Here is a 26892-nt window from a genome sequence, read left to right as displayed (position 1 = left end):
CCGAGCTAATCTAAGATGGACTGATGCAAAGTGGAAAAATGTTCTGTAGTCTGACGAGTGCACATTTCAAATTGTTTTTAGAAACTGTGGAAAAGATCCATCCGGATTGTTATAGGCACAAAGTTCAAAAGCCAGCATCTGTGATGGTATGGGGGTATATTAGTGCCCAAGGCATGAGTAACTTACACATCTGTGAAGGCACCATTAATGCTGAAAAATACATACAGGTTTTGGAGCAACATATGTTGCCATCCAAGCAACGTTATCATAGACGCCCCTGCTTATTCCAGCAAGACAATGCCATACCTCTTGTTACAACAGCGTGGCTTCATAGTAAAAGAGTGCGGGTACTAGACTAGCCTGCCTGTAGTCCAGACCTGTCTGCCACAGAAAATGTGTGCCGCAAAATGAAGCCTAAAATACCACAACGGAGACCCCGGACTGTTGAACAACTTAAGCTGTGCATCAATCAAGAATGGGACAGAATTCCACCTGAAAAGCTTCAAAAATTGGTCTCCCCAGTTCCCAAAAGTGTTGTTAAAAGGAAAGGCCTTGTAACACAGTGGTAAAAATGCCCCTGTGCCAACTTTTTTGCATCAAATTAAAATTCAAAGTTAATGATTATTCGCAAAAAAAAGTAATTTTCTCAGGTCGAACATTAAATATCATGTCTTCGCAGTCTATTCAATTGAATATAAGTTAAAAAGGATTTGCAAATCATTGTATTCTGTTTTTATTTACGAATTACACAACTTGCCAACTTCACTGGTTTTGGGTTTTGTAAATTTACTTACTGTGTAGCTTCACAATCTTTTCCATTCACTATTCTACTCAGAGCACACGTTGCTGATTCCAGAAACACACGGCCACACAAACACAAATACAGCATATATTAAACAAATATTTTCAGTCTATGCCTGACTGACAGCTATTCTACTTTTATTTTACAGGAACAAAAACAAATTGTAGCCACTATAACTTAAAAAAAACAACTTTACAAGGCATCAGTGTTTTTTTTTTGCTAAACTCTTTAATACGGAGTACATACAAACAGTCTTGCTTGGAGGCAATTCCAGTAATTCTTCTTGTTGGCAGAACTTCATACAAACAGCATGAAATGGAGCAAAAAGCACTGACTGTGCACCCCGAGTTTGTCCTCTGGCGTGTCGCACAATCTCCAGTCACACTTGGAGATATGTAAGATGCTATCTACCTTTTTTGTCACCCTTGCCTGAATTTTGCTTCTATTTTAGGGTGTCGTGACAAAGGCGTTATCACAATAATTTGCGTTATCTACTTCTCCCTTAATCACCTTGCGCTTTCCCTCCATCTGTCTCTTTTTCGGTACACTCCCACCCCTTTCTCTTCAGGGCTACACCTCCTGCTGGCTGATGGGACCCAGATGTCGAGCTGCTCCGGAGGGGGGACAACAGACCCTAACATGCACCCTCTCCCACCCATGAAAACAGTCAGGACAGGGTCCATCAGGCAGGTCTCATGTCAGCCAGGTAATAGGACGAATTACACCTTAGCATGTGCATGTTTCCTGACAAACTCAACAATTGATTGTTATAAGAAGTCACTACAAACACAGGTATCGAGCTGACTGTATTGCACGTGAGGTGCGTTCAAGAACCATCACCAGACATGTCATGCTTTTAAGCATCAGGGGGATGCTGCACAATTACACCGACCTAAAGATAATACAATCACAAAACCATGACAATGTCTTTACAGCATATAATCAATACTCTATGCTCCAAATATAAACATTCTCCACTACCAATTTTACAATTCAATCGTTCCAAAATACCTGACTTTTTAATGCAAGAAATAAAAGATGAGATCATGGAGAGAATAATATTTTCCTATTATGTGTCAATGATGTCACGGCATATACAGTTGCGATCAAAAGTTTACATACACTTGTAAAGAACATGTCATGGCTGTTTTGAGTTTCCAATACTTTCTACAACTCTTATTTTTTTGTGATAGAGTGATCGGAGCACATACTTGTTGGTCACAAAAAACATTCATGAAGTTTGGTTCTTTTATGAATTTATTATGGGTTTACTGAAAATGGGACCAAATCTGCTGGGTCAAAAGTATACATACAGCAATGTTAATATTTGGTTACATGTCCTTTGGCAAGTTTCAATGCAATAAGGCGCTTTTGGTAGCCATACACAAGCTTCTGGCAAGCTTCTGGTTGAATTTTTGAGCACTCCTCTTGACAAAATTTGTGCAGTTTAGCTAAATTTGTTGGTTTTCTGACATGGACTTGTTTCTTCAGCATTGTCCACACGTTTAAGTCAGGACTTTGGGAAGGCCATTCTAAAACCTTAATTCTAGCCTGATTTAGCCATTCCTTTACCACTTTTGACGTGTGTTTGGGTCATTGTCCTGTTGGAACACTCAACTGTGCCCAAGACCCAGAAAGAAAAAGGAGGTACACCTCCAAATTCTTCAGGACAACCTAAAATCATCATCCCGGAGGTTGGGTCTTGGGCGCAGTTAGGTGTTACAACAGGACAATAATCCCAAACACACATCAAAAGTGGTAAAGGAATGGCTAAATCAGGCTACAATTAAGGTTTTAGAATGGCCTTCCCAAAGTCCTGACTTAAACGTGTGGACAATGCTGAAGAAACAAGTCCATGTCAGAAAACCAACAAATTTAGCTGAACTGCACCAATTTTGTCAAGAGGAGTGCTCAAAAATTCAACCAGAAGCTTGCCAGAAGCTTGTGGATGGCTACCAGAAGTGCCTTATTGTAGTGAAACTTGCCAAGGGACATGTAACCAAATATAAACATTGCTGTATGTATACTTTTGACCCAGCAGATTTGGTCACATTTTCAGTAGATTCATAATAAATTCATAAAAGAACCAAACTTCATGAAGGTTTTTTGTGACCAACACGTATGTGCTCCAATCACTCTATCACAAAAACAAAATAGTTGTAGAAAGTTTTGGAAACTCAAGACAGCCATGACATTATGTTCTTTACAAGTGTATGTAAACTTTTGATCGCGACTGTACCTCCAACTCAATGTCCCATCAGATTACTTTTGATGTCATTCATCTCAATGCTACTAGCAGCCTCCAGGGAGCATATTTGAATGCTATGTGGGGATTATGATATGCTATGATAGGATATATTATGCAAAACAACTTTTTTTTACTTATTGATACCTGCTGTTAAGTATTTGGGATTTGCATACATTTGAAATCAAACCGTCCCAGCAGGCACAAGACAAACTTTAAAACTGACTTGGAAACAACATTGCAAAAAGGTAGTATTTGTAAATTGAGACAACGTTGATGTCTAATGTTGGATCCGCGGTGTTGGTTGGGAAATGACCAAATTTCAATGGTCAAGTCGATGTCAGTAAAAAGCATTTTGTTTCGACATTGTATTTGTGGTGGAGAATATCAAATTGGAAATTACCGAAATTCAATGGTTAAATCAAAGTCAGAACCCAACCGTGACTAAACGTCGACAAAAAGCCTGTTGTTTCAACGTTAGGTTTAAGTTGCTCAACATCAGGACCTAATTCAACAAGTTGTTAACGTTGTTTCAATGTCTTGTGCCTGCTGGGATGGAGGCACTGTGCAGATATTTATAAAACAATATTTCCTTCCTTTATACTTCCTCCAAACGAGCTGTTTGGAATTTGCCCCAATTGTGACAATTTTCGCAATTGTGACATCAGCGAAAAATATCTATATATGGTGAAGGCTTACCAAAAACGCTTTGCTTGAGTCCGCCATTATTTATTTATGTAGGAGCGGTTGTAGTCCACAACATGTCCACGATGAAACTCAGTTTGTCGCTTTTAGGTGCTCTTGTATCATCCTTTTGTTTTCCTGATGTTTCCCTCTTGTTTTCATGTGTTTTTGCTTTTTTTGCTTTTTGGTTCGGGACCCTTTGGGACCCTTTGGGACTGTGCGACAAGGGGTGGCACTTTCTTGACTTCTGCGGTGCTTTTTGTGAACTTCTGGATCCGCCTCCCGGGAGCCTTTTGGCCGTGGAGACCAGCTGCTGGGTCTATGCCACACCAGAGACCGTTTGGAGAGACTGGAGGAGATTCGGATGAAGAAACAGAGCTGCGGAGCTGGCGCCGAGCGCCGGGACGGACAAGCTTCACAGTGTCTTGGCTGAATGAGCAGGTATCGGACACTTCGGTCTCCTTGGACGCATCCTCGCTCATCCATGCAGACTGGACACTGGCCGAGAGTTAATGGGCGGCTGAGGGTGGAGTTGGCTCTCTTGGTTGCTTTGTTGGCTCTGCTCCTGTCTCTGGTCATCGTCCCCCCACCCCAGCAGACGATGGCGTGAACTACCCCAGAGGCCACTACAGTGTATATGTTTTGTTTTATTTTGTTGTTTTTACTTCTGTAGCTGTATGTAGAAATGGTCGGTTGCATCAGCTCTGCTCTTTTAATGTCTTTAATGTCCTTTGTGTTATTTGATGTTTGATGTTTCCCTCTTACACACATGCTTATGTGGGTTATGGCTATGAGTTTTTTCTTCTTCCTTGGCCTCAGTCTGGACCCCCTCTCCAGGGGCCCAGGCTAAGACTGATTTTTTTTTTCTTCTCATCAGCAGCAGTGTACAGAATTGAAATCGAATTTAAAAAAGTAAAAAGTAAATAATGGGGGTATAAATGGAAATACAATAGAAAATATAACAATAAGAATAAAAATAAAAAACAACAATAACAATAAAAATATAACTGTAAAAATAAGAATATAACAAGAGAAACTAGGCAGTAGTGACCATGTTATGAAAAAAAATTGACTATCTTTGACTAGTGTGAATTCAAAAACATTTATATGCCATCGTATAACATTTAAACATTGTTTTAGTCAGAAACAAATCTATCCATCCATCCATCCATCTATTTTGTACCGCTTGTCCCTTTTGGGTTCGCGGGGGTTGCTGGAGCCTATCTCAGCTGCATTCGGGCGGAAGGCGGATAATCTAATGTACTGTTTTTTAAATCTTTGAATCAAACCTAACATATGATGCTGTAGCCTTGAGAGAACTTCATGTACGAATGTACAATGCTTTAGTCTTTGAAGGTTGTTCGAAGTCCCCAACATCTGCTTGGTCATTTGTTCAGTGACAAACGTTACTCCCTCCCTCCCGCTTTTATTGTATTAAAGAATGACACATCTCTCACTCTGCGCTCTTGCCCTTTCACACCAGCTGTGAATGTGAACTGTGCCTTTTGAGATGTTTGAGCTTCTCAAATAAATCTAAGAAAGACAATTTTGTTAGACTACTTGAACAGAAAATTTTCAATACACCTGTTTTTGTTGTAGGTCCCTAAAAACAACAGAGTGCTACTATAATATTGAAAATATTTGACTAGCGTTTTTGTTGTAGGTCCTTGTCATATCGAAGATCTTTGAATCACGGTTGTGTTGTAAATTCTTGTCATATCATAGATCTTTGACTAGTTTTTTTGTCGTAGGTCCTCGTCATATCATTGATCTTTGACTAGCGTTTTTGTAGTAGGTCTTTGTCATATCGAGGATCTTTGACTAGCCTTTACAATACAATATCCATCCATCCATCCATTTTCTACCGCTTGTCCCTTATGGGGTCGCGGGGGGTGCTGGAGCATATTTCAGCTGCATTCAGGCGGAAGGCGGGGTACACCCTGGACAACAATATGATATACTTTATTGTCCCACTTAAGGAAATTTGTCCAAAATTCAACAAGGCCTTCACCCCAATTGCATGTCTTTGGAGGTGGGAGGAAGCGAGGGAGAACATGCAAACTCCACACAGAACGACCCCAGGCCCGGGGATCGAACCCAGGACCTTCGTATTTTGAGGCACATGCACTATCCACCGTGCTGCAATCAATAAATCAATGGATGTGTTTTTAAAACGTGGGATTTTTTTCACCATGCAAATCCAGGGATGAAATTGGTCCACAGCTTGTTTCTTCTCCAAAAAGGTGGCGACTGGTAGTTTCCCCACAAGTTTGCTCTCACTCATCCCCCCCATCCGGAACTGTATGTTGTCATGGCCTGACCTGGATGCTCACTCCTTGCTTTTCCTGTCTTCCATCCCAAATGTTCTGTCTTTGACCTGGGTGTGGAGTGGATGTTATTACCTAGACAGCTTAAACGGGCCAGCTGGAACCAACAGCTGTCCTTTCCAACGTTGTAAGATACACATGTTCTTCCCTTCAAACACCTTTGCCATAAATGACAAGACAGTTTTAGCTGATTTCTTTCAAAAACACACTGAAGCACACTTATTTATGAATGGTAATTTTGCCACTCAACCTGCAGGCTAATCACCGAGCGTGGCAGACAGAAGTTGATGCGAAGCAGACCTGCATGTTCGGAATCAGATAAGTCCAGGTTGAATTTAGTGTGGAACGGAGCCAAGCCACCGGTTGCATGTAGAGTCAACATGTGCTCAGGTTGCACACACAGGAAGTCAAAGTGTTCTTCACACATGGACCACCTTGGTAAACACACATCTTTTATAGTGAGCCTGGTCAGTGGAGTGCGGACCTCCTTTAAGGCCATCGTTTATCCTCCATGGTTGTCCTGCCATCTGTGCAAGTCATGTACACTTCTGCAGGTTATGGCCAGGGCAATTTAGCAAAATGTCCTAAATGTATTGTAGGTATATGATCCGCATCAAAGTTTGGATCAAAGAATAAGATTAATATTTTTGTCGTTATGATCCACTTGTATTAAGGCCAAGTCTGGCACCTATTTGGGTTAAAAATATTTTTTTCCAAACCAGTAATTATAGTCTGCAAATTATGTGTTGTTTTTGAGTGGCTGTGCTGTCTAGAGCTTGGCAGAGTAACCGTGTAATACTCTTCCGTATCAGTAGGTGGCAGCCGGTAGCTAATTGCTTTGTGGATGTCGGAAACAGCGGGAGGCAACGTGCAGGTAAAAAGGTGTCTAATGCTTAAACCAAAAATAAACAAAAGGTGAGTGCCCCTAAGAAAAGGCATTGAAGCTGAGGGAAGGCTATGCAGAACGAAACTAAAACTGAACTGGCTACAAAGTAAACAAAAACAGAATGCTGGACGACAGCAAAGACTTACTGTGGAGCAAAGAAGGCGTCCACAATGTACATCCGAACATGACATGACAATCAACAATGTCCCCACAAAGAAGGATAAAAACAACTGAAATATTCTTGATTGATAAAACAAAGTAGATGCGGGAAATATCGCTCTAAGGAAGAAAAAGCCACCAAAATAGGAGCACAAGACAATGACTAAAAGACTACACACAGGAAAACAGCAAAAAACTAAAAATAAGTCACGGCGTAATGTGACAGGTCGTGACAGTACACCTACTTTGAGACAAGAACTATAGTGATGCATGGTTGGTTGTGGTTTAAAGTCATATCCAACAATTGTGACAACGACTTTTTATTGTCAACTGAGTTTCGTTTTTTAATGATTTCTGCTGGTGGTGTGCCTCCGCATTTTTTCAACCCAAAAAATGTGCCTTGGCTCAAAAAAGTTTGAAAAACACTAGCCTAGTGTGTGAATGTGAGCGTGAATCCTTGCCTGTCTATCTGTGTTGGCCCCGCGAGAAGGTGGGGACTTGTCCAGGGTGTACCCCGCCTTCCGCCTGAATGCAGCTGGGATAGTCTCCAAACAAAAAATAAATACATATGTTGTGCTTTAAATAAATAAATGATAAATGGGTTATACTTGTATAGCGCTTTTCTACCTTCAAGGTACTCAAAGCGCTTTGACAGTATTTCCACATTCACCCATTCACACACACATTCACACACTGATGGCGGGAGCTGCCATGCAAGGCGCTAACCAGCAGCCATCAGGAGCAAGGGTGAAGTGTCTTGCCCAAGGACACAACGGACATGACTAGATGGTAGAAGGTGGGGATTGATCCCCAGTAAACAGCAACCCTCCGATTGCTGACACGGCCACTCTACCAACTTCGCCACGCCGCTTTACGTAGATTTATGTGGCGTACTAATCTATTCCCAAACCTATACTACTTTTCCTCTATTTTATTGATCTTTAAGCAGGCACATACTTTTTGTGACAAAAGTGCTTTGTGATCTATGTTTTAATTAATGTGCAGTATATACTGTTTGTTGTATGAATTTACATGTTTATGTAAATATTATGACAAGATTTATGTAGGATTATCTTGGGGTCTTGGTTTAAAAAACAACATCTAATCGGATATGCTTGTTAAATGCTATGCAAATTAAATGCATTATTTTTTGTTATTTTTATTGTTTATTTTATTACAGTTGTTTTTGAAGTGACAAAATGGCTATACAATATGAATGTATGTGATTATGATTGTAAAATTATTCACTGAGCAGTAATATTCATTATAATAACAATAACGATAAAATGTAGAATACACTGAGGGCCCTAACATAAACAGAAATCATGATCATAATTAAAGATAAAAGTAATTTTTTATTTACTTTCCCTGAATATCTAAAAGTATTAATATTCTCTTCATGGCATATTACGCTCCTTCCAGCGCTGTTGTTTTTAGGTTATAGAGTTTTTATCCAACCAGAATTCAGCTAGCTTATGCTGTACCAAATCTGCCCCGGGGCCTTCAGAATCAACAGTGCGGGCGTCCGTTCAGTGAACGGACACAAACATTTGACAGACAGTTGCGATAGCCAATCAGATCACAAGTTGTTGTCAATAAGGCCTTCTAGCTGGCCTAAGGCAGGCGTGGCGAAGTTGGTAGAGTGGCCGTGCCAGCAATCGGAGGGTTGCTGGTTACTGGGGTTCAATCCCCACCTTCTACCATCCTAGTCACGTCCGTTGTGTCCTTGGGCAAGACACTTCACCCTTGCTCCTGATGGCTGCTGGTTAGCGCCTTGCATGGCAGCTCCCACCATCAGTGTGTGAATGTGTGTGTGAATGGGTGAATGTGGAAATACTGTCAAAGCGCTTTGAGTACCTTGAAGGTAGAAAAGCGCTATACAAGTATAACCCATTTATCATTTATGTTATGAGCTAGGTGACATAAGAACTCCATTACCCAGCATGCCACAGTAGTGAAGCGCATGCGCAGTAACCCTGTTTAGCCATGCCAGCAGCTGGAGGTTTTTGATGAGCATGCTGTGGAGTAAACTTTAAGAACTCACGCCTCGTCTGCATCTTTTATGATTAGACAACACAACACATATATTTGCAAGGCCATTTTCAAGAAGGATATTTAAAGAGAAACTACATCTTGTGAGACGATTTTGACCAACCCCGGAAGCTCGAATGGGTTCTACAAATTGTGAGTTCAGATATTTAATTTCTTTATTTTTTCACGTTTAATATGTTTTTTGCAATTTTTATTTTGACAGTACCACATAAGATATGTTTTAATTGCTGATGCGGGTTTATCGATTTTTAAATGTGCCAGAAAATAACACGTTTTGTACACTGTTGGTGGTGTTTCAATGCTCAGTAGTGCGTAAATGTGTGCCTGTAAAGTATTTCTCCAGCAATGGTCATGTGGTGCAGTATTTGTAGACTTAAAAAAAAGCATTTGATACAGTCAATCATGACATTTTAATTTCAAAACTAACTAAATTCAACTTATCTAAACAGTCATTGTCCTGGTTTGAGTCATATTTAAAGGGCCGTGAACAATGTGAGATCTTCCTTCCGCAAAATTGAAACAGGGATACCTCAGGGTAGTGTCTTGGGACCATCTTCAGTCTATACATCAATGACCTACCAGATGTATGCATAGATATAGATCTACAGATATATGTGGATGACACAGTCGTATATACCTCAGGTAAGACCTGTACTCTAGTCGCTGAGAAGTTAAATGCTAAATTAGACAAAATAGCATCTTGGCTGGCATCATCTTATATCTTATTTAACCCTAAACACTAAAAAGACAAACTCTGTCTGCTTCTCCATAAAAAAGCTACCTCAAACAAACCTTCTGAATATACAAATTAATGAGGAGCTCATTGAACAAGTACCTGAAGTCAAATATTTGGGCATAATCATAGACTATCAGCTGAATTTTAAAAAGTCACATTAAGAAAATGTGTAAAACCCTGAAGGCAAACCGAGGCTGTTTTAAGATTATAAGAAACTGTTTAACTCTCAGCTGTGATTTTACTTTTATGAATTCAATGAGTCTTTCCACACATATCTTATGGCTTAACTACATGGTCCCAGGCACACCAGTCACCAATCAAGACCATTGAGTGTCTTTATAACCGCACCTTGAAAGTCCTTGACAAGAAGAGTATACGATATCATCATTGCCAAATTTTAACCAAATACAATATTTTAAGTTTTACCAATGTTATTTTTTAACACACATTCAAACTGGTTTTTAAATGCTTAAATAAATCTGCTCCCCAATTGCTCTGCAAGGCAATTACAAGACTGCGAAGTGGTACCAGATCTACCACCCGAGCTACGTCAAAAGGCAACTGTTGCGTTCCATTCCGTAGAACATCTTCTGCCCAGACTGCCTTTTCAATAAAAGGACCACAACTATGGAACTCTCTACCTGACACTTTGAAATGTATACCTGCACTTGTCCCTTTCAAAAAACAAACTAAATTGTGGCTAGTTGAGCAACAATTGTGTTCCCATGTTTAGTTTTTACAAATTTTTACTAATTGATTCTTATCTAGTTTGCACTTTGTCTATGTTATTAATATTGGCTTTTATCTAGTTTGCACTTAGTCTGTATTATTACTATTATCATTATTATCGACTCTCTTTGCCTCATTCTTTTTATTTTCCTATTTTAATGATGTTAGATCTGTGTTGTTGTTGTTGGGGAGTGTGTTGTAAATTAGCTTTGGCTACAAACACTATGATGCTATGTTTCTGTATATGTCCCTATTTCAAAGTCCCTATTTCAAATATACCTTATATACATATACATATATATATATATATATATATATATATATATATATATATATATATATATATATATATATATATATATATATATATATATATATATATATATATATATATATATATATGATGGTATTTTGAGAGGTAATCATTGGACACAGGACATCACTGAAGGCCTAGGTGGGAAACGCACAGCCTGTCACTGAGAATACTAATAATTGATTTAATTTATTTTTAACAATAAATCTTTTGAAGATTTTAATGGATAATCCGTTGAAAAGGGGCAATGCAAAAAGTAACGGTTTAAATAAGTGTTTAATCAAGTACAAAATGAAGATAACATGAGAAATATAAGTTTGAGAACCATAACAATGAATGAATAAATACTATCTGGGCTGTCGAGCATGATCTATATAGTATATTATAAAGCGATGCTGTTGTGGCTTACAATATTGTGTTTGAGTATGTGTGTCTTTGTGTATAGCATCACGACGAGTCCACTGTGACATGCAATTGCGAGTGCATGCACATGGCAGACATTAGCTGACCTGAGGAAGCAGCTGCTATTCATAGAGCTACAGTACACTGATGATGATGATGGCTTAACATTGACCCGGGGTGAGCTTATGCTGTTAGTTTTTAGTTTCATGCACACAAAAACACGTAAATAAACACACACAGATTTATTGATAGGAGGCAGTTCTCTCCCTCTGGCTCGCTGTGACATAATACTGCCAATGACCAGCAGTGTCTAATATTTTAAAAAGAGTAATTAAACAGTTCATTGTATGGGGACAGGCCACGAGATGTGTAGTGAAGCCTCTCTTGTCATTATATAAACAAACACTAAAGCTGTTTGACCAAAAACCAATGAAACATCATCACTGACATACTACTCAAAAATATAACAGGACACGTTGGGAAGACTATGTCTCCCGGCTGGCCTGGGAACGCCTTGGGATCCCCCGGGAAGAGCTAGACGAAGTGGCTGGGGAGAGGGAAGTCTGGGCTTCCCTGCTTAGGCTGCTGCCCCCGCGACCCGACTTCGGATAAGCGGAAGAAGATGGATGGATGGATGGAATATAACATGATGACTTTTGATAATTTTATAAATTTCTTATTTTTAAAAGCTATTTTTAAGTGTCTTAATGGATTAGCCCCTGATGTGATGTGTCAAGAAATACAAAGATACAGTAGTGAAGATGTGCAGACTCGAGCGGACTGGAGTGAAAAGGTGCAGGACCCATACTTGCCAACCCTCCCAATTTTTCCGGGAGACTTTCGAATTTCAGTGCTATTCTCCCGAATTTCTCCCGATTTTCACCAGGACAACAATATTGAGGGCGTGCCATGATGGCACTGCCTTTAGCGTCCTCTACAACCTGTCGTCGCGTCCGCTTTTTCTACATACAAACAGCGTGCCGGCCCAGACACATGTTGAATGCGGCTTCTTCAGACACACGTAAGTGACTGCAAGACATACTTGATCAACAGCCATACAGGTCACACTGAGGGTGGACGTATAAACAACTTTAACACTGTTACAAATATGCGCCACACTGTGAACCCACACCAAACAAGAATGACAAACACACTTCGGGAGAACATCCGCACCGTAACACAACATAAACACAACAGAACAATACCCAGAATCCCTTGCAGCCCTAACTCTTCCGGGCTACAATATACACCCCCGCTACCACCACACCACCCCCCCGGTCCCCGCCCACCTCAAACTCCCCCCCCCCCCCCCCCCCCCCCCCCCATCTCCCATTGGTCTGTGTTCTCAGTGAAGGCCTCACATCTGTGGAACTCTTTGCCACTGGAGTTAAAGTCACACTCGGACATTTAACTTTTCTCCACAAAACTGAAAAAGTGGCTTAAGAAAAATCCTAAGTGTGAGCGCTAGAACTGGATGTAGTATGGACAAAAGAGGCCAATTATTTTCAATGTGTTTTTATTTTTGTACTTGTGTTAATCCTTTTGTATGTGTTTTACACTTCTCTCATCTTTTTTTAAAAGCCTAACCAGGGACAAGGGTTGCAAATTAGCCTGTGGCTATACGTCTTATGTACTTTGACATCGGTTACCTATGGGTAGCAATGTTTAATTCTACTGTCCCTGTCAAATAAATACATGAATGAATGAATGAACCGTACGTTCTAAGCCAACAACTTTCTTACAAACACCAACCAACACATAGTAACAGGAACCCTCGTGTGACATATTGTTCCTGACTTTAGTACACGATTCAAGGAATGCATGAAGTTTGTTTACTTAAAGAAAGGGCTCGCCAGTGTTTTAAGAGCTTTTTCTAGCCTCTATTGTTCCCTGCAGGTGCTTGTTAGTGAGCACTTAAGACACCAAACACAAGCACACAAGTCATCTTGAGATATTTCCACACACACTCCACAAGTTAAGAGTGCTTCCTGCCTGCTGGTTATCCTAACCATCTTTGGTTGTGTGTTTCCATGGCGCCCGTGCCCTCCTTACTCCTTATATAGCATCAGCCAGCACAATGAGTGCAGCCTTACAACCCCAAACTTTTATTTGGACCAGTTTTGGACTTTTCACAACTGCGCTGCTGCAGCTTCTCGATCACATGCATTGAGTGCAATGTGGTGTCATGTGGTGTCAATGTATAACAAGGAGGGCAGTGCCACATCAAAACACTCTTTACTCATGCAGTGCCCTATTGTCCACTCCAAGTCTGTCACTGTATTATTTTATCCAAGATGTGCAATCTAGGTGGAGCAACTCTAAAATGTTGGCACTCTTACTCAAATCTGACCTTGCGCATATTCCCTCATCAATTTAAAGGGGACATATGATGGTTTTGTTCTACATTTAAAACACATCTTTGTTTAGATAATATGTGTAGGATAGCCCAAATTGTAAATGAAACCGCCATCCATCCATCTTCTTCCGCTTATCTGAGGCAGTGTTTTTCAACCACTGTGCCGCGGCACACTAGTCTTATAACTAGTGTACCGTGAGATACAGTCTGGTGTGCCGTGGGAGATTATGTAATTTCACCTAGCTGGGTTAAAATTATTTTTTGCAAACCAGTAGTTATAAATAACGCAAATAATGTGCCGTTGCTGAGTGTCTGTGCTGTCTAGAGCTCGGCAGAGTAACCGTGTAATACTCTTCCATATCAGTAGGTGGCAGCAGGTAGTTAATTGCTTTGTAGATGTCAGGAACGACGACGAAAGTTTGTCGTGATCCCAATATGCAAATGTCAGCGGGAGGCAGCGTGCAGGTAAAGCAAAAAATAAACAAAAGGAGAGTGCCGCTAAGAAAAGGCATTGAAGCTTAGGGAAGGCTACGCAAAACGAAACTAAAAACTGAACTGGCTGCAAAGTAAACAAAAACAGAATGCTGGACGACAGCAAAGACTTGCAGCGTGTGGAACAGAGACATCCGAACATGACATGACAATCAACAATGTCCTCACAAAGAAAGATAGCGTCCACACAACTGAAATATTTTTGATTGCTAAAACAAAGCATTTGCGGAAAATAGCGCTCAAAGGAAGACATGAAACTGCTACGGGAAAATACCAAAAAAACAGGAAAAAGCCACTAAAATAGGAGCGCAAGACAAGAACAAAAACACTACACACAGGAAAACAGCAAAAAACTAAAAATAAGTCAGGGCGTGATGTGACAGGTCGTGACAGTACACCTACTTTGAGACAAGAGCTATAGTGATGCATGGTTGGTTATGGTTTGAATTCATATCCAACAATTGCGTTGGACACTATCTGGTGTTTTGTTTCACCCTATTATGCAAAACCAACTTTCCTTACCTATTGATACCTGCTGTTGCGTATTTGGGATCTGCATAAGTCCGGAAAATTTGAAATCACACCATGGAGGCATTGTGGAGATATTTATAAAAAAATCTTGCCTTCCTTCATAACGAGCCGCTTTGCCAACCGTCACCAGATTATTTATACAGTATATTGTATAAATAAATGAACCCAAAGTGCTTTGCGCACTTCCGCCATTGTAGTATGCGCTGTAATCAATAAACTCATTTATCGCTATCCTCTTGTTGCGCTGCAGACTGGCTCGTACATGCACATGCATCCTACGCTGTTGCCATTTATAATACAAAGTAGCGTACAGATCTAATTTATATCTGTCAGTAGATCGGTAGGGAACGGCTAAAAACTACAACATGGCTGACAGGGATAAGACGCAGTTGAAGTGGATTTACGTAAATAAGACCACCCACCTCAAGACGATCAGAAAGCAGCTGTAAAAGGTTTGTAAAACATAATCTAAGCAACATTTTGAGCAAAAAACACTATTACATGTTATGTAGACCACAAGGAAATGTTTTAAATGTAAAAAAAAAAAATCATAATATGACCCCTTAAATCGATTTATAATCTGATGCGCCTTTTGTATGCAATTAGACCCGCTCGTTGGCAGAGTGCTTTATAATTTGGTGTGTATTATGGTCTGAAAAATATGGTATGTATTTGGAATTTAACAAAAAAAAATGTTGGTATGTATGTTAATATAACTTTTTTGAAATGTTTTAATATTATTAAAGTTTAAAAGATATGCAACTGCATGCAGTACATGTATATATTTCTGTCAAAATGGCAAAAAGGAATACATTTAGTAAGAAAAATTACTTTATTGATACAACATTTCCAGGCTTTCGCAGGCCACATAAAATGATGTGGCGGGCCAGATATTTCCCCCTGGCCTTGAGTTTGACACCTGTGATCTACATCAGTGGTTCTTAAAGTATCACCTGAGAAAAAAACTTTACACCTTAATAACCAACATTAAAATACAGTAGCGAGTAGGCCTAAGTATTCTTTAAAAACAAGGCAAAGGTTTATTTTAACAAGTATATTTAATATTTTTGGCCACTGTAACATTACACACAGTGACACTGTCTTTAAATATAGAATAATTAAACATGTCGTACCACTACTGCCACGAGTCGTACACGTACCACAGTTTGAGAATCACTGATCTCCGTGGTTACCTCGAGCTGCTTCAGATCTATTGTCAAAACTTTATTGCATACATTTTCTTATGAAAATGCCAGACTGGCTTGTTGTTCAGGGTTTAGGTTTAGTCTTGTTGTCAGGTCGAGTCTGTGCATTTTGAAGCTTAAATGTGAGGGTCATGGGTCAAAGTAGTTAAGTTAAAGAAAGTTGGGAATTACACTCTGAAGAGTCAGCTGACCCTAGACAAAACTTTGTTTAAGAGGAACCTAAAACAAACATCATTAAGGAGCTCAGTAGACATGTGTCTACTTTGTCCCAAAAGACCAGCAACAATGGACGGTATCTAAATTAAAGGATCACTGTCAAACTTTTTACACTAAGTAAAACCTCAGTAATAATTTGCTTGGCAGATTTTGGTCACACAAGAGCAAGACAAAAATAGTTTAAAAAAGGTTTTACCCATGGGCCATCAGGATATCGAATCAGTCCAAATAGCTTACTCTGTTTTTCACGGTATCACTGATGCTCTTACTGGTATTTATTTTTAACATGTTATTTATTGTTTGTCTTGTATTTTAAATGTACCTAACAGAGTAGCCACCTGAATTTCCGTCATGCTCTGGTGTTGGATGACAATAAAGTGTTGTAGCCAACAAATGAACAGCAAAACTTTCTGAGCCTTGACTTGGTCTCTCGTTTAGGTTTCAGTCCGGACACATTTGTGGCAATTTCAAGAATTTTGTGGAACCGGAGTCAACATTTTCTTCACCAATTACTTTGCCAAGTATTAGAATTGATATTAGAATTGTGTCTGTGGCACTCTGTGGGGCATTTATTGCGATGTGGGTGAGAAGTCAGAGTCATGACTTCACTACTGACCGTTTTCTCACCATTTCTTTTCTAATGTCTGATTTGGCAAATAATTGTGATGGTTTAAAACAGATGAATGCGACCCATTATTAAAAATTTGCTTTATTACCGCATATGAATTAGAAAAATAGCCAAATAATTCACGCTAACATTAAAGGAAAATCAGATAAAGGTCACATCAGGGGCTAATGCAGTGTGAATGCGTTGCTTAAGTCTTAAAGGGGAACTGAACTCGTTTGGGGATTTTGCCTATACTCCACATTCCTTATGAGAGACAAGAACACATGTGTCTTTTTTTTATGCATTCTACAGTAACTGGTAAATTATTATTTTAACCAAAAATCTTAGGGTACATTAAACATGTGTTTCTTATTGCAATTTAGTCCTTAAATAAAATAGTGAACATACGACAACTTGTCTTTTAGTAGTAAGTAAACAAACAAAGACTCCTAATTAGTCTGCTAATGTATGCAGTAACATATTGTGTCATGTATCATTCTATTATTTTGTCAACATTATTAAGGACAAGTGGTAGAAAATGAATTATTAATCTACTTGTTCATTTACTGTTAATATCTGCTTACTTTCTCTTTTAACATGTTCTGTCTACACTTCTGTTAAAATGTAATAATCACTTATTCTTCTGTTGTTTGATACTTTACATTAGTTTTGGATGATACCACAAATTTGGGTATCAATCCGATACGAAGTCGTTACAGGATCATACATTGGTCATATTCAAAGTCCTCATGTGTCCAGGGACGTATTTCCTGAGTTTATAAACATAATATGATTGTTTTTAAAACGAAAGAAGATGTGATGCCAGAAAATATCGACGTAATCATAGTAGTATCGACGAGTTACGTGCCTGTACTTGATATCATTACAGTGGATGTTAGGTGTAGATCCACCAATGGCGTTTGTTTACATTTTGACGCCGGTGAGCTACGGTGTGTAGTGAAGCATGTTTAGCTATTGCTCGTCCTGCAGGGATGATACTTGTAAGAAACTCACTTTATTTGTCGCCATGGAGACCAGGATTAGTGATTTAGAAGTAGCTAAAACACTGCCGACGGCGGATGGACGTCTTAAAGCAGTGTCTTAAAGCACCTCTTGCTGAGGGCGTTTCAGTGTTATAACTTCACCTTTATCGTTCGTTTTTAGGCCAAAATGCGTCCGTTCTCCCTTTTCTGTCTATACACATTGTCTGTTTGTAAGTACTCTGTGATTGTGTGCCGCCGAACATGCTCGTCTGCTCGTAAACCAGCAATGACACGACGTGACGACGACGCGGGCGCGGGGGGGTGCGGGACTGGTACGTTTCAGAGGCGGTATTGTATCGAAAATGATTCATTAGTATCGCGGTACTATATTAATACCGGTATACCGTACAACCTTAGTCTATTGCGTCTATTCTTACCATAAAACCCAATAAATAAGCATCCAAAAAGCACCATTTACGTGACCAATGCACAGACTTACCTAGGCTGAAGCCCAAAGGCCTCACCAAAACAGGGACCGGGATTTTGATGGTGGGATGCAATGGTTGGTGTTCTTGGCTGTCAATCACAAACTGCTCAGCCTCGTCTAGCAATTGTGTGCTCTCTTTCTCTCTCCCTGCTGCTTTCCCCCCCCCCCCTCTGCTCAAACCCACAGCGCCCGTGTGAAAGACCAGCGTACTACTATTGAGCTAAAACACAGGCAGTCTCCCGGATCGCCAGCACTTTACTTGAAATAGACTGGCTTCTATTACACTCGAACAGACGTGCATGCGGCCGTCGCGAAGAAGAACACAATTATTTGTAAAATAGGTGATATTTTTGCATTGTTGAGTGAAATCGTGAGGAGGGAAGGGAGATGGGGGTTGTTGATTTTTTGTAGGTTTTTTTTGTGACCTGAATATTAACCAAGTATTAGCGATACTGTTATTATAAGTGCTAATGTTAAGGACCCACAATTAGCGGCACATTGATCAGAGAGAGGAGACTTCCTAATGCTGCTGTGTGTTGACATGAGCTGTTTTTCTCACCTAGAGCTGATGAAAGTTTATTCAAGATTATAAATCATGTCTCTCACCTGGATAGTAAAATGACGTGTGCATACACTGAGAAGTTGGTCAACGGGAATGGCGAAAAAGACCCGCAAGACGCCTCGTTCCACCACCTTTTTTCTTCGCAAGGATTAGACTTAGACTTAGACAAACTTTATTGATCCACGAGGGACATTATGAGTCATTCTTCATCAAAATGGGAATAATTCAAAATCCTAACAGTTGACATCCAAGTGAGAGCAGACATTGTACAGTAAGTGATGTTTAATTATGTTTGTTAGCTTTCACAAAGTCTGCAGTGAGTAACAATCCGTGATGTTGCGATTGTGAAATTAATGTGCCGCCGTATGCTTAAAATGATCCGTTAAAAAAAATACGTAAATGGAACATTGTTATGAATGGGCCAGTTGTTACCTGTTCAGTGGCCTTGTGGTTAGAGTGTCCGCCCTGAGATCGGTAGGTCGTGAGTTCAAACCCCGCCCGAGTCATACCAAAGACTATAAAAATGGGACCCATTACCTCCCTGCTTGGCACTCAAGGGTTGGAATTGGGGGTTAAATCACCAAAATGATTCCCGAGCGCGGCCACCGCTGCTGCTCACTGCTCCCCTCCCCTCCCAGGGGGTGTAACAAGGGGATGGGTCAAACGCAGAGAGTAATTTCACCACACCTAGTGTGTGTGTTACCATCAGTGGTACTTTAACTTTACATTACGTACAGTATATACTTACAGCATGTTGATGGAAGTGTTTATGTTTTTGGAAGGGCTTTATATAGGCAGACTTATGCTAGCATTTATTTTCTAGTTAGAATTTATACCAAAAATAAAAATTGCTTGTCTTACGTAAGGATTGTGAATGAAAGGCACCATTCCAAAAAAAGTGCAGTTCCCCTTTAATTGGACTCAAATACATCCATCCATCCATCTCCTACCGCTTGTCCCTTTACAATGTTGTAATTTAATAAGCTTGCAAATAGAACGACTCGTGTATGCAAGTGACTCATTTTTCACTGACAATGGGACAGCGTGGCGAAGTTGGGAGAGTGGCCGTGCCAGCAATCTGAGGGTTATTGGTTCAATCCCCACCTTCTACCAACCTAGACACGTCTGTTGTGTCCTTGAGCAAGACACTTCACCCTTGCTCCTGATGGGTCCTGGTTAGCGCCGTGCATGGCAGCTCCCGCCATCAGTGTGTGAATATGTGTGTGTGAATGGGTGAATGTGGAAATAGTGTCAAAGCGCTTTGAGTTCCTTAGAAAGGTAGAAAAGCGCTATACAAGTACAACCCATTTACAATTTATTTACTGACAAATGTGTGATTAAGGCAGTGGTTCTTAACCTGGGTTCGATCGAACCCTAGGGGTTCAGTGAGTCGGGCTCAGGTGTTCGGCGGAGGTCAAGACACACCCGACTCATCGTGTAAATAAAAACTTCTCCCTATCGGCGTATTACGGATACGGCAACAGCAGAAGTCAGACTGATTTGCAGGTGTGTAATTTGTTGTGAGTTCATGCACTGTGTTGGTTTTGTTGTTTGAACAAGGTGATGTTCCTGCACGGTTAATTTTGTGCACCAGTAAAAAAAACATGGTAACACTTTAGTATGGGGAACATATTCACCATTAATTAGTTTCTTATTAACTTGCAAATAAGGGGCGACGTGGTGTAGTGGGTAGAGCAACCGTGCCAGAAACTTGAGGGTTGCAGGTTCGCTCCCCGCCTCTTACCATCTAAAAATCGCTGCCGTTGTGTCCTTGGGCAGGACACTTCACCCTTTGCCCCCGGTGCCGCTCACACCGGTGAACTGAATGATGAATGATAGGTGGTGATCGGAGGGGCCGTAGGTGCAAATTGCAGCCACGCTTCCGTCAGTCTACCCCAGGGCAGCTGTGGCTACGAAAGTAGCTTACCACCACCAGGTGTGAATGATTGATGGGTTCAGAAAAACATGTAAAGCGACTTTGGGTACTTAGAAAAGCGCTATATAAATCCCAGGTATTATTATTATTATTATTATTAGTAACATATTGGCTCTTAACTAGTCATTATTAAGTACTTATTAATGCCTTAATCTGCATGGCCTTATTATAACCCTAACCCTCTAACCCTGGCCCTAACCCTAACCCTAACCAAATAACTCTAAATTAGAATAAGTCTTTGTTACTTACAATATGTTCCCCTAGTGTCGAAAACACTCTAAATTAAGTCTTTGTTACTTAGAATATGTTCTCCATACTAAAGTGTTACCAAAAACATATAACTTTGTCTTGAATTTGAAAAAAAATAAAAATTGTATTTTTCACTAAAGAAGGGTTCGGTGAATGCGCATATGAAACTGGTGGGGTTCGGTACCTCCAACAAGGTTAAGAACCATTGGATTAAGGGCTATGTAAGTCAACTTTGATTGACTGACTGACTCAAAAAAAGAGTAATTCAAAAGACTCGACTCGTTCACAAACGTCCCAGCTCCAGGCAAAAGGTCGGACACACCAGTTGAAAACCACCAACTCGAGTAGAATTGTATTTTGTATGACCAAATAAATATCTGGGTGTTATTCTGCGTACCACAGTTTGGAATCGACGGCGAAAAGAGATTTAGTGACTCACCAGATATTTGGCAGACACTCTGGTAGTCCTCGCAGCAGTCTCCAGTCCTCTGACAGTACGTGTCGCAGTAGCACGCCGTCTTCCTCCTGGTGTGCTCGAAGCAGTCGTTGTTTCTGCCGGTGCAGCAGTTGGGACTCTCCCGGTCCCTGCAGCCAGCCTCGGCTTGATGCACCATCATCATCATCATCACCATCACGCCGCACAGGATGGAGAAATAACCGCACAGCAAGACGAAGCCCGGACGCGCGGACGGGATCCATCCGCGTGCACGCATGACAAATCTGCTGTATCTTCAATCAGTTTTTTTTTTTTGGAATAGTTCTAAATAAGTAGTTGTGTTTATTCTAGGCTACAATCAAGCCGTGCACGGCATGGTCCTGCTCCGGGATGTGTGGAAGTGCAGCCACTCTGCCCTAAGAGCCGGTGCAGGGACACGCCCCGTGGAGCTCCTGCTGACTTCACACACTTTTTTACTGTACCAACCTCCCCCTTTCTCTCCTTCTATAGCCTGTTAGACCACCACTCCTGCCAAGCGCCTCTCCTGAAAACCTCCCGGAAGAAATTTTCTCCCGAAAATCTCCCGGAATTCAGCCGGAGCTGGCCTCCAGCTCCATGCGGACCTGAGTGGGGACAGCGGCGACAGTCTGTTTTCACGTCCGCTTCCACAAGATATAAACAGCGTGCCTGCCCAATCACGTTATAACTGTAGAATGATCGAGGGCGAGTTCTTGGTTTCTTATGTGGGTTTATTGTTAGGCAGTTTCATCAACGTCCTCCCAGCGCGGTAACAACACATGACAACAGCAGCAGTCACGTTTTCGTCTACGTAAAGCAGTTCGTCTGCCGTATACAGCAATGTTGTGACATTCTTAAACAAGACAATACTGCCATCTACTGGATAGCCTAATAATTCAAGTACTTCTTTTATTTATATGTGTAATAAAATAAAAAATTAAAATAAATTTAAAAAAAAATATATATATATATATATATATATATATATATATATATATATATATATATATATATATATATATATATATATGTATATGTATACACTACTATTCAAAAGTTTGGGGTCACATTGAAATGTCCTTATTTTTGAAGGAAAAGCACTGTACTTTTCAATGAAGATAACTTTAAACTAGTCTTAACTTGAAAGAAATACACTCTATACATTGCTAATGTGGTAAATGACTATTCTAGCTGCAAATGTCTGGTTTTTGGTGCAATATCTACATAGGTGTATAGAGGCCCATTTCCAGCAACTATCACTCCAGTGTTCTAATGGTACAATGTGTTTGCTCATTGGCTCAGAAGGCTAATTGATGATTAGAAAACCCTTGTGCAATTATGTTCACACATCTGAAAACAGTTTAGCTCGTTACAGAAGCTACAAAACTGACCTTCTTTGAGCAGATTGAGTTTCTGGAGTATCACATTTGTGGGGTCAATTAAACGCTCAAAATGGCCAGAAAAAGAGAACTGTCATCTGAAACTCGACAGTCTATTCTTGTTCTTAGAAATGAAGGCTATTCCACAAAATTGTTTGGGTGAACCAAAACTTTTGAACGGTAGTGTATAATATACATGTGCATGTGTTACGTAAGTACCTGGTACGTACGTAACACATGCACGCGCATTACCTTTAGGTGCTAATTATAGCCTTTTGGATAGCTAGCGCTAGTTATCATTGATTGTATATTCTATCATAACAACAGCATGACTGTAAATTGTTCGTTGCTGTAAAAAAAAATTTATCACATAAACTTTGTAATTGTCCTTAAAAGCTAGTGACGCCCCTGTATATATATATATATATATATATATATATATATATATATATATATATATATATATATATATATATATATATATATATATATATATATATATATATATATATATATATATATATATATATATATATATATATATATATATATATATATATATTTATTTATTTATCTTATTATACATATAAATAAAATAAATACTTGAATTTCAGTGTTCTGGAGGCTATCCAGTAGATGGCAGCATTGTCCTGTTTAGCTTCTCCGTTAATGAATGAGTATATCATTTCGGCCACCGTGTTCAATGGAGAAGTCTTTTCTACAAAATGTACAGGCAACATACATACCCCTTCCCCTTCGAACTGTCCTGGATGAACTGAAATTCTTGTTTCCATTCGTTTTGGAGCTTGCAAGCGTATTTCTTCATCTTGCTCGTCGATGGCGTCACCATGTCTGTAACTTCCTCGTTCTTCTGCTTCGTCTCCTTGTTGTGTGCGCAGTTGTGCACTCTACTCTCTAAAAGCCGTAGATGTTATGACATCATTAGGCAGGCAAGCTGTTTATATTGTGGGAAAGCGGACGTGAGAACAGGCTGTCCCCACTCAGGTCCACATTGAGCTGGAGGGGGCGTGGCCTCCAGCTCCGGCTGAATACCGGGAGTTTGTCGGGAGAAAATTTCTGCCGGGAGGTTATTGGGAGAGGCGCTGAATATCGGGAGTCTCCCGCTAAAAACGGGAGGGTTGGCAGGTATGTATATATGTATATATATATATATATATATATATATACAGGGGCGTCACTAGCTTTTAAGGACAGGGGGGGCTTAGCCCCCAGTAGAGGCAGGATGCGAGCACAAAACTTCACAAATGGCTAACAAAGACTTAGAAATTATTCATTGTTATTATTATTATTTCAGTCGGTTTAGTTTCAATCTGTGTTCAGTACAACAACAAACATGGGTTTGCACAGTGACATTTTGTTTACAGCATCAACAAGAAACAATTACTTGCATGATCCTTCAAGATACACTGAAACACAATGAAAGTCATGGCATTAGACTCTATGTTATTCATTCACAACATAGAGGCTAATGCCACAACTTTCGCTCACAATACAATAATTGTTTGTTCCCAAATATTTTGAAGTTGCACAGATAACATTTTGGGCACATATAGTATGTGACTAAAATGGTTGTAAATTCAAGCCATGGAAATATTACTTAAATACTTGAATTAAAGTAATATCCGGATCGGGATAATTTGGTTTGTATATAATATATTTATATATATGTATATATATTATGGCAAGTCGTTAAGGAAATTAAATATATACTGTATGGAAGTCTGAATAGAAATGAGAAACATTTATATATACTGTAAATAAGAAAGACTTAGTCTGCTGATCTGAAAAAGAGCCAAAGCTGTCAAAGAGTTGAGGGACCATCTTCAAAGTGCAATGCTGAAACAAATAATGCAAACAATAAAATGCAACTTCCAGGGCTTGAGATCAATGTAGTCCCGTCGTCCCGGGGACGGTAAAAAAAATGCACGGGACGAAATTAAATGCTCCCCGGGACGATGGCTTTTAACCATTTTTTTTCTTTTTCTTTTTATGTATTTATACATTTTACATTTTATATTAAATGTCTTGGTTTTTCCACCCTCTGAAAATCCTATGAAATGTTTAACAAGCCGTCCTATAATAATACAACAGCTATTAATGTAACAATACAATAAAACAAATATATTTAATGATGTTGTTTTCATTATTTAAACAATAGGCTAATGTATATTACTTTATATAGATTCTATAAGAAACACAAAACTTAAAAACTAAATTATATACAATTGCAGACACAAGGTTCTTGTTCTGCAGTGCTGTGTGCTAATGTGCTTCGTACACCTGCACGACCGCAAGAAAGGTCGCAGAGAAAATGCGGACTGGATTTCGAGGGATGTGGGCATTTTCTATTTGAACAAGTGGAATGGATTGGATACCGACATACTAAAGGGGCTCTCTACCTTACACTATGAAGTGAGGGGAAACTGAGTGAATAATGATAGGTTATATGATTATTTATTTAAACTCATATTCGGGCCAATATGTCGGCATGTATTTGTAAATTAAAAAAAAAAGATTTTTTTTTTTTTTTTAACACCAAATTATTTAGGGGGGCTTAAGAACATTTTAGGGGGGCTTGAGCCCCCCTAAAATAGGCCTAATGTATATATATATATATATATATATATATATATATATATATATATATATATATATATATATATATATATATATATATTAATATATATATATATATATATATATATATATATATATATATATATATATATATATATATATATATATATATATATATATATATATATATATATATATATGTATGAAATACTTGACTTTCAGTGAATTATATATATATATATGTGTATATATATATGTGTATATATATATATATATATATATATATATATATATGTATATATGTATATATATATATATATATATATATATATATATATATATATATATATATATATATATATGTATGAAATACTTGACTTTCAGTGAATTATATATATATATATATATATATATATATATATATATATATATATATATATATATATATATATATATACATATATATATACACATATATATATATATACATATGTATATATATATACATATATACATATATACACATATATACATATATATATATATATACATATATATATATGTGTATATATATATATATATATATATATATATATATATATATATATATATATATATATATATATATATATATGTATATATATATATATATATATATATATATATGTATATATATATATATGTATATATATATATATGTGTATATATATATGTGTGTATATATATATATATATATATATATATATATATATATATATATATATATATATATATATATATATATATATATATATATATATATATATATATATATATATATATATATCAGTGACGGGACGCTTATTCTAAACACTTGTATCTCAAATCAACACTGTCCATTGAAATGAATTCAAATCAATTGAAATGGTATTCCCCTTTTACAAAAAAAAGAACTTCAATCCATCCATTTTCTACCGCTTATTCCCTTCGGGGTCGCGGGGGGCGCTGGAGCCTATCTCAGAACTTGACCATTTTTAACATTTAAATTGCTTTTTAAAATTAAAATATTTTTGATAAAAAATTGTGTATAATACAATACAATACAATGCACTACAAAACAACTAAAGTAGTTTTATGAAGCAGCAGACTTCTATGTTGTTGTCTCTTTCAATTGCTTCTCTGTCAAACACACCATCAGCAGCTTTTCTATAATTTCCTTCTGCTTTTCTATCATTTCCTTCTGCAGCTCCCGCCATCAGTGTGTGAATGTGTGTGTGAATGGGTGAATGTGGAAATACTGTCAAAGCGCTTTGAGTACCTTGAAGGTAGAAAAGCGCTATACAAGTATAACCCATTTACCATTTTTAAGGGATGCGCTCCAATTGCTTCGCCAAGTTGGCGACACGCTATGTGATGTTTTTGATGATTTCTTTTTTTTTTATTCAATAAAATCCTTTACACTCACTTTCTTTCTTCCCATGGTTGGAAAAACAAAGTTATGTGAATCTCTAGCTATAAGCTAA

The 26892-nt window shown here is 38.6% G+C and overlaps 1 protein-coding gene across 2 annotated transcripts in view; it reads right to left on the bottom strand.

The window, feature by feature from the left end:
* Nucleotides 1–22101, bottom strand: part of si:dkey-178e17.3 (somatomedin-B and thrombospondin type-1 domain-containing protein) — a 75995-nt gene extending 53894 nt beyond the window's left edge. For both annotated transcript variants that reach the window (XM_062024235.1, XM_062024236.1), the window contains exon 1: nucleotides 21399–22101. In XM_062024235.1, the coding sequence (XP_061880219.1) occupies nucleotides 21399–21672 (274 nt within the window). In that variant the 5' untranslated portion in view covers nucleotides 21673–22101. The remainder of the gene's footprint in view (nucleotides 1–21398) is intronic.
* Between the last annotated feature and the right edge of the window lie 4791 nt (nucleotides 22102–26892).

Source organism: Entelurus aequoreus, linkage group LG17 (genome assembly GCF_033978785.1).
Source record: "Entelurus aequoreus isolate RoL-2023_Sb linkage group LG17, RoL_Eaeq_v1.1, whole genome shotgun sequence".
In the NCBI taxonomy this organism is placed as follows: domain Eukaryota; kingdom Metazoa; phylum Chordata; class Actinopteri; order Syngnathiformes; family Syngnathidae; genus Entelurus; species Entelurus aequoreus.
The sequence above is the reverse complement of the archived record's forward strand: the minus strand, read 5'-3'. Positions and strand labels throughout refer to the sequence as shown.